The 8,827-nt window shown below is 51.1% G+C and overlaps 1 protein-coding gene and 1 long non-coding RNA gene across 4 annotated transcripts; both read left to right on the top strand.

Moving 5' to 3' along the window:
- Nucleotides 1-52: 52 nt before the first annotated feature.
- Nucleotides 53-7,073, top strand: SLC25A37 (solute carrier family 25 member 37). 2 transcript variants are annotated; one of them, XM_017827344.1, is made up of 3 exons: nt 54-423; nt 1,765-1,821; nt 3,797-7,073. In XM_017827344.1, exons 1-3 carry the CDS (start codon nt 201-203, stop codon nt 4,315-4,317), a joined length of 801 nt encoding a protein of 266 aa, XP_017682833.1. In that variant the 5' UTR covers nt 54-200; the 3' UTR covers nt 4,318-7,073. The 2 variants fall into 2 exon arrangements, with proteins under 2 accessions (XP_017682834.1, XP_017682833.1); XM_017827345.1 differs by lacking the exon at nt 1,765-1,821 and having other exon boundaries at nt 53-423.
- LOC108503413 lies at nt 2,518-3,754 on the top strand. Of its 2 annotated transcripts, XR_001876822.1 has the most exons (4): nt 2,518-3,215; nt 3,255-3,346; nt 3,386-3,413; nt 3,570-3,584. It is a non-coding gene; the product is annotated as an uncharacterized LOC108503413 (long non-coding RNA). The 2 variants fall into 2 exon arrangements; XR_001876821.1 differs by having other exon boundaries at nt 3,386-3,754.
- Nucleotides 7,074-8,827: the final 1,754 nt, after the last annotated feature.

The raw sequence follows: 8,827 nt of genomic DNA, 5'->3' as shown, positions 1-8,827 counted from the left end.
TGGAGGTTTTTAAGCTGAGACTGGATGTGGCATCAGTGCCATGGGCTGGGAACCACGGCGGGGTTGGATCAAGGGTTGGACTTGATCTCAAAGGTCCCTTCCAACCCAGCTGATTCTATGAACTCGTGGATTTTGTGCTTGTTGAGTGCAAAGCTGGGTAACCAAGGCCTCTCCCTCCGTGTGCTTTGTTGCAGACAAGGATGCAGAGCTTGCAGCCGGACCCCAAAGCCCAGTACAGGAGTGTGTACGAAGCTCTGAAGAAGATTGTCCTCACTGAGGGGCTCTGGAGGCCTTTACGTGGGATTAATGTCACCATGCTGGGGGCTGGCCCTGCCCACGCCATGTACTTTGCCTGCTATGAGAAAATGAAAAAGTCCCTCAGTGACACTCTCCAGCAGGGAGGAAACAGCCACCTGGCCAATGGTATTTTGGGGGGTTTGTCACCCCCAAAAAAACCACCCCCACCCCACTTGTGGTTTTATCGCTTGCTTCCCGCCTTCCCTGTGCTCTGCTCCTGGAATGTCTGCTCCAGGCAGCCAAATAATCCCCCTGGGAGGAGGCAGGAGGCAAAGAGGTGGCACCTGCCCCCGGGTTGAGCCCTTCTTGGTGGTCACCTTGTTCCTCTGACACCCCTGGCCTGTCCTGGCACTGGGCAGTGCTTGGCAGGTGGAGGTGGCTGGGCTGGGTGTCAGCAGTGGAGTAGAGGAGCCCTTCCTGACCTCATGGCACTCGTGTTTGCCCTCCAAATTCAGTCTGGTTTAGGTTCCTGCACTGCTGTTTAACCTCCAAATATCCCAGCACGAGTCCTCAGTGCAGTGGACAGGAGGTGTTCAGGTGCAGTTGTGCTGATTCTGTGTTATCACAGAACCATTAAAGTTGGAAAAGGCCTTCAGGAGCATCAGGTCCAGCCTTTGAAGGTGTCCCCTAAAGGTATAACCTTGTGTTGAAGGCATCACTCTGGGAGGTTTGGAGTTCAGGTTGTTCCAGCTGTCCCTGGGAGCTCCAACATGAAGTGCCCTCCTCCATCCTCTGTGTGCTCAATTTGGCTTTTATCAGGAATATTTTGCTTTTCAGCCCAGAAATAACTCTGTAACAGCAGAAACCCTTTAAATGAACAGCCAGGGTGTTAGAAAAAGGTTTGTGCAGGAGACCTGACGTGGTGTGAGAGCAGGAATCTGCCGTGGACTCACTTCCCTCAGTTCAGGGAGTAAAACATCCTTCTTCTTGCTGCTTTTTGCCAGGAATACCTTTCCCATGTTTGCCTTTCAAGTAGCTACAGGCTTTTTGGTACCAGCAGGAAAACTGGAGCTCTGGGTTAATGAGAAATGACCAAAAGTCATTTGGGCAAGAGAGAATTCGAGGTGGGAACCCAGATCAAAGGGGAAGGTGTGGCTGGAGAGGCCCTTCCTGGAGCCAACTGCGGGATCGTTCATGGCTGGTTGGACTTGGCAGAGTGTGGGCAATTAGTGTTTGAAAAGTAAAGGGCTGAGTAAAGGGCTGAAAACAACTAATTATGGATGTGCTGGGGTGGTTGCAAACATTGCTCACGTCTCAGTCATTTTGGGGGGGATGGGGTTGTGGTGTGGACAAAACCCTGGGAGTCGTTGGGGTTGGTGGCTGTGAGTGCATCCCGGTGTCCCTGGGTGGCTTTTGCTGCCCTGGGAGTCACTGCAGTGTCCCTGGGTGTTCCCCCCAGCTGCCTCCATGGGTGGCAGTGCCCGGGCAAGCCCTGGTTCCTTTCTCAAGGCTGCTCTTGCCCCGCAGGGATAGCCGGGAGCGTGGCCACGCTGCTCCACGACGCCGTGATGAATCCCGCCGAAGGTAAGCCCTGGGAAGGGCAGGGCTGCTCCCCCCGGGGTCACTCCTCAAAAATACACACTCTAGTTCCAAGCAGCAAGGCAGGAGAGGGATAGAACAGCACAGGGGGTTTGTTGCAGCAGATCTCTGGCATTTTTACTCCTCGGTGTAACATAAACGTTGCTTTGTAGTTGGTGTTCCTTTATAAACATACCTTAGGATTGGCTGCCCTGGAGCAAACTCATCATAACTTAGCACTTGTGGTGACAAATTCCCCTTTTTTTTTGTTTTTAAATTGAAAAACAAGGTTTGGGAGAAACTCTGACTAATTGCTCCTTGAGCACAAGATGTCAGTCAGGGGACACGTAGTAAAATGCACAGAACTTCAAATAATGTGCAGTGAGCATCTTCTCAAATTTAGCACTGACATTAAAAACATTTAACCTGTCAAAAAAGACTATCAGATAAACATTTGTTAGATATAGAAAGGTAAACAAGGAACAAGTGCAAAAGAAAGAATTCTGGACAATGTTAGACTAAATAACCATGGATCAATTTAAAACATGTTTAGTTGGCTTAAACAAACTACTTAACTTATTCCCATTATTCTCTATCAGAAATTAATTTTATTTAAGTTATCCTTTTAGCACTTTATTAAAACCGACTTATAATTAAATAGTTTTGAACCAAACTTAATAACTCGATGACTTTAGGGTTTAGGACTCAGTGAAATGAGGCCCCTCGGTGTAAAATGCAGCTAAAATGACAATTCTCTGGCCTGCAGCTCCTCACTGCACTCCTGAGCTGGCCCAGAGTCAGGTTTTTCTGAGGGAAGAAATCTCTAGTGTGTCAAATCCTTTTAATTATGCCCTGATGAAGTGAATTAAATTAGTTGGCCTTTTGCTTGAGTCAGTGGAAGCTGCTCCAGTCAGTGGGGCTGGAGGTGGGTCTGTTCCACTTCCCAGGTGAGGGACAGTGATTAATTCACTTTTCTAGGACTAAAGAGTCATTAGTTAAGCCAGAACTAAAAGGTCATTAATTAAGCTGGAGCAGAGGAGTTCATTAGCCCATGGGAGTGCAGAGCTCTGACCTGCTTCCCTCCCTGTGATGAGTCTTTTGGGGGCATTGGGAAGTTTGGGGGGCTCAGTTTGTGCTTGGAAGGGGAGGTTGGGTCGGGAGCTTGGGCTTGGAAAGGCAGGTTGGCTCTGGGTGACTTGGTTTGGATGTGGAAGGTGAAGTTGGGTCTGGAGTTTGGGCTTGGGGGACTTGGTTGGGTCTGGGTGGGCTTGAAAGGGGAGGTTGGCTCTGGGTGGCTCAGTTTGGGGGGTGTGGAAGGCGAGGTTGGCTCTGGGTGGCTCAGTCTGGATTTCGAAGGTCAGGTTGGCTCTGGGTGGCTCAATTTGGATGTGGAAGGAGATGTTGGCTCTGGGTGGCTCAATCTGGATTTGGAAGGTGAGGTTGGGTCTGGGTGGCTCAGTTTGGGGGTTGTGGAAGGAGCTGTTGGGTCCAGGTGGCTCAGTCTGGATTTGGAAGGTGAGGTTGGGTCTGGGTGGCTCAGTTTGGACATGGAAGGAGCTGTTGGGTCCAGGTGGCTCAGTCTGGATTTGGAAGGCGAGGTTGGCTCTGGGTGGCTCAGTTTGGACATGGAAGGATATGTTGGCTCTGGGTGGCTCAGTCTGGGTGTGGAAGGCGAGGTTGGCTCTGGGTGGCTCAGTCTGGATTTGGAAGGAGATGTTGGCTCTGGGTGGCTCAGTTTGGCCGTGGAAGGCGAGGTTGGCTCTGGGTGGCTCAGTCTGGATTTGGAAGGCGAGGTTGGGTCTGGGTGGCTCAGTTTGGACATGGAAGGATATGTTGGCTCTGGGTGGCTCAGTCTGGGTGTGGAAGGTGAGGTTGGCTCTGGGTGGCTGTGGCTGGAGCAGGGCTCAGTCTGGGTGCTGAGAGGACCAGCCCAGCTGTGCTGGAGCTCACAGCCCTCTCTCTGCTCCCCGTGCCCCCGCAGTGGTGAAGCAGCGGATGCAGATGTTCAACTCGCCGTACAAGTCGGTGCTGTCCTGCGTGAGGACCGTGCAGAGGACCGAGGGCTTCGGGGCCTTCTACCGCAGCTACACCACCCAGCTGACCATGAACGTGCCCTTCCAGGCCATCCACTTCATCACCTACGAGTTCATGCAGGAGCACATCAACCCCCGCCGCGAGTACAACCCCCGCTCCCACATCGTGTCCGGGGCCGTGGCGGGCGCCGTGGCCGCCGCCGCCACCACCCCGCTGGACGTCTGCAAAACCCTCCTGAACACGCAGGAGAACACGGCCCTGAGCTCCCTCAACATCAGCGGGCACCTCTCGGGCATGCTGAACGCCTTCAGGACCGTCTACCAGCTGGGGGGGCTGCCCGGCTTCTTCAGGGGGGTCCAAGCTCGGGTCATCTACCAGATGCCCTCGACGGCCATCGCGTGGTCGGTGTACGAGTTCTTCAAGTACTTCCTCACAAAGCACAAGCTGGAGAAAAGAACGTCCTTGTGAAGGTTGGGCAGGAGCCTCAGTGGCCCCTCTGTGGGTCCCCTCTGTGTGTGTCACCCCCCCCAGCCAGCTCTGGGACACGCATCCCACTGAGGAACACGTCTCTGGAGGATTCCCACGCCGCCATCCTCCTCAAGGGGAGGTCCTGGGTCCTCCTGGCTTTAAACAAAAAGTTTATAAAGACTTCTAATAATATATATATATATATATATATTTAATAACTTTATTTTCGGAGGAGCCAACTTGCCAACTGCTATTTTTTTTTTTTTCTTCTGGATAAGATTGAAGGTGTAGTTTCCTCCTTTCCTTAGGTTGGACAAAACCTAAGCTGGGTGGGTTGTTTGGGGTTTTTTTTTTGTTTGTTTTGTTGTTGTTTTTTTTTTTTTTTTTACAGCAAAGAAGCAGAATATCCTGTCACAGAACTTAACTTTTATAGAAATATAAAAGAGGTGGATAATGTTTATCCTTTATTTTTCTATGGAAGCATTTGGGTTGTTTTCTAAAAAGTGCTATTACAGCTGGATGTGAAGCTGTTTAAAAAGGGCTGAATTCTTCCATCCCGTGAGAGGAAGACACAAAAGCATTTATTTTTATAGCCAGATTGGCTTTAATTTTACAGCATTTAACCCCCAGATGGTGACCTGGATTCTCACCTGGGTGTCAGGTACTTGGTGGCCCCTTGTTGGGATGGGAGGGAAAAGGAATTTTGGGGAGCACCCCGAAATCCCTGGTCACTTTGTGGGGGGGGTGGGGTGGAAAAAGGGGAAAACTCCTTTCCATTTTTTTACAAGGAGACTCTTTAAGATGTAGATTTTTAAAAGTACTTATTTTGCAGACTCTCTTATTTTTAAAGGTACATTTTTATGGCGTGTGACAGCTTGAGCAACCTTCATCCTCCCTTAATTTATTCCCAGTTTTCTCCCTAAAGCCCTGATCCTGCTGCCAGGAGTGACCTGGGCTCCGAGTGGGTCCATGGAGCTGCTCTGCTCCCGGGAAAAGGGGGGCACCTGGAGCTTCTGTTTACAGTTTGGCCCCTGAGTCGCAGGGGTCACATCCTGGCAGCTCCCAAACCAGCAGCAGAAACCTTGGGAAAGCCTTAGGGAAGAACCAAAGCCACCTCCCAGCTTGTGTTTGACAAGGAGCTCTGTTGAGGAGGGGGAAAAAACCCACCCTGGGGGGAGAAAAATCCACCCTGGGGAGGGGAAAATCCACCCTGGGGAGGCAAAAAATCCACCCTAGGGAGGCAAAAAATCCACCCTGTGGGGAGGAAAATCCACCCTGGGGGGAGAAAAATCCACCCTGGGGGGAGAAACCCACCCTGGGGAGGTTCCTCGTGCCCTGGGTTTGGTTTTCCTGCTGTGGGAATGCTGAGCTTTGGGGCAGGGTGGCAGCCTCCCTGTGTGCCCTGCTCCTCCTGGGAAGGGCTCTCCCAAACCCCAAATCCCCCCCTTTTAGCCCCTTGGGTGACCCAGGGGGGATTTGAGGAGCCTGGATGTGCAACCAGAAGTTCCAGGGCACCAGCTGGTCCATCCCCACCCTCCCTGGGACTTGCCCTGCTCTGCACCCTGGGATGTGGCTTTGGGAGCAGCTTTAGGGCTGGGATGTGTCCCTGGAATGTCCCACCAGCCAGTTGTGTCCCTTAGGATGACACTAATCCCATCTAATCCCTTTGCTCTGGGTTTTTTTTGGTTTTTTTTTTGGAGAAGGTGAATCCCAGAGCTCCTCTCTGTGCCTTGTGTAGACAAACCTCGTGGGGAAACGAGCTTTGCTCGATGCTTTAATTTTTTTGTCTTTAAAGGAACTAATCACTGTGTCAAACTCACCCTGTGTCTTAAAAGTGGCAAAGTTCAGCTGCTTTTGCACTGAGTGTTTCCAGGGAGGGGAAATTCTGGGGTCACTTTAATGCTGAAGAGGCAAATTGTAGCATCCTGGGGGGTGGTGGCAGCTTTTAGTGCCAGTTCAGGAGTGGTGCCTCCTGCATCACCCCCTTCCTCTGGCTGCTGCTTTGATATTCCTGCCTTCCCCTTTGGGGTTCTGGGAGAGCCTCATCTCCTGCTTGGAGCCTGGATTTGCCTGGGGAGAAGTCAGGATGTTGGTTGAGTTTTTGGCCAGCTGAGCATCTCCTTGGAGAGGGGAGAGCAGGGGAACCTCTGGAGTGTTGAGCACCAATAATTAATAATTATCAACAAATAATTATTAATTCAATCCCGGGTTTTCTTGGAAGTTTGCTCTTCCTTGAGCTGGGAGGGGATTTAATAATCAAACCCCAGCTTTTCTTGGGAATTTGCTCTTCCTCGAGCTGGGAGTGGATAAAGGAGCACTTGGACATTTATCAGGCTCTCCCTGGATTTCTGGCTCTCCCATAAAACCAGCCCAGCTGGGGTAATAACTGCAGAGGTCTCTTCCCTCCAGCAGGAAACACTTCTTGATGCTGGATCCCCCTTCCCAAGGCCCCTCCTCTCTCCTAGTTTGCATTTGAAAGCCGAGCTTTGAGCCTGAAGTTTGATTTTTAGCCTGGTCTGTGAAACATGTTCTGCTGCTTCCTCTGCAAGAAACGCACATCACTCGTTATTTAAGGGGAGGAGGAGGAACTTTGCAGTTCTTCAGTTGTATTTGTTGGTTTTTTTGGGGGGTTGGAAAAAAAAAAAGTGTTCTCTTAAATGTGTATTTAAAACAATGCAGGAGTTCTTTTGTGAGATGCTGCTACAGTTGTTATCACTGGAGCTCAAGGAAATAAAATATCCCGATTTTTGTGCTGGTGGGCTCGTGTTTGGGGGGTTTTCCTCGGGAGCTGAGGGCGGGGAAGGCTCTGCCAGGCTGATCCCTGAGGGAATGGTGCCTTCTAGTGTCGCCGGAGCACTTGGCAGGCTCAGCCCCTCCAACCCTTTCTCGTCATCACTGGAGGAGGAAAATCCTTCTGGGAGGGGTTTTCCAGCCTGGCAGGAGCTGCCAACTCTCCTGAAAGGGCTCACCCTCCTCTAGGAGCCGCTGGAGAGTTTTGGAACGGGATCCTCTTGGCGAGGAATTGCTGCTGGGATTTCCAAACCCAGCCCACAGACTGTGGCTCGTGCAGCAAATTCCCAAATTGCAGGTTTTCTTCCTCCCACCCCTCCTTGGATAAAGTGAAGGCCCTGGGGAGCTGCAGTTGCTGAGGTTTCACTTGTTCTGCTGCAGAATTGGAAGGGAAAACCCCAGAAGACCTGAATAAAAAGGAAAAAAACCCACATTTCTTGGTGCAGGTTCAGTGCTGAGGGAGGAACAGTTCCCTGGGAAATGGGCTGAGCAGCATCCCGATAATCTGAGGGATAAACCTCTCCCTGTGGCAAATGGGACTCGCCAGGGTGGGCTCTAAAGGGGGATAAAAAATGGGAATTTTAACCAAACCATCAAAATCGTAAAACTTCCATTGTGGGGGGATTGTTTCAGCTCCAGGTGGGAAACATTCCTGGCTCCTCCCAGGGATTTGTGGGGCCTGAGCAGCCTGGTCTGGATCACAGAATTCCTGAGGCTGCAGCAGGTGCATGAACAGGAATTCCTCATCTTTTTGGGGGTTATTTTTTGGCCCCAGTTTGGTCTTTTTTTGGTCTCTCCAAAGTCTACCTGATTTCTCAGGCAGCACCAAGATGTTCTGCCAGGATTATTAGAGGTGGGAAGGAGGAAAAAAGAGGGATTAGGGAGGAAAAGGACCTGGAAGATCCTGCTGATGATGCTGGGAAGAGTCAAAATGAGGAATCCTGATCCTGGGAAACTTGCTCCTGGTTCTGTGAAACCTTTGGGATGGCTCCCCAGGAGGAGGAATGAGCTGCTGGAGGTGCCACCCCTTGGCCTTGTGGCACTTCCAAGAGCTGTGACACCTCTGTCCCCTCGGGGCTGGGTGGTGGCTCTGCCCTGGGAACAAATCCCAAATTTTCTGATTGACATTAATGGTTCCTCTGGAACCAGGAGAGATTGTTGTGTAAATATCTGTGTGTGTGTGTATGTGTGTTTTTAATGTGATTTATTTATGGGACAGACCCTGGTGACTCCTTAAACTTGCAGCATTTCCTGCAGTGAAGGTCTGGAGGACAAAATTCCCACCTGGAGTTTGTTCCTGGGGGATCTGGAAGTGAACAAGACAAGCAGAAGAAGAGGGGGAAGAATTAAGTAGTAACTGTGGTATCTCAGAGCTTGGAGGGAGAAATCGTGGAATGCTGGGATGGTTTGGGTTGGAAAGGACCTTAAAGATGATCCCATGGGCAGGGACACCTTCCACCATCCCAGGGTGCTCCAGCCTGGCCTTGGACATTTCCAGGGATCCAAGAAATTCTCCAGGCAAAGAGCAGCTCCAGCAGGTGCCCCCGGGGTGGGATGTGGCATTCCTGATCCATTCCCTGACCCCATCAGAGACATTCCTGATCCATTCCCTGGTCCATTCCCTAATCCCAGCACAGACATTCCTGATCCATTCCCTGATCCATTCCCTGACCCCATCAGAGACATTCCCGATCCATTCCCTGCCCCATTCCCAGCCCGC

Source organism: Lepidothrix coronata, unplaced genomic scaffold, assembly GCF_001604755.1.
Source record: "Lepidothrix coronata isolate B3197 unplaced genomic scaffold, Lepidothrix_coronata-1.0 Scaffold137, whole genome shotgun sequence".
NCBI lineage: Eukaryota > Metazoa > Chordata > Aves > Passeriformes > Pipridae > Lepidothrix > Lepidothrix coronata.
This window is presented reverse-complemented; position numbering and strand designations above follow the sequence as displayed.

Bases quoted from the DNA above. Each gene is read 5' to 3' on its own strand.
- SLC25A37 (XM_017827344.1), top strand. From the start codon at position 201: ATGCAGAGCTTGCAGCCGGACCCCAAAGCCCAGTACAGGAGTGTGTAC. The intron at 424-1,764 runs GTATTTTGGGGG...CTTGCCCCGCAG, and splicing joins AAACAGCCACCTGGCCAATG to GGATAGCCGGGAGCGTGGCC. The intron at 1,822-3,796 runs GTAAGCCCTGGG...GTGCCCCCGCAG, and splicing joins CGTGATGAATCCCGCCGAAG to TGGTGAAGCAGCGGATGCAG.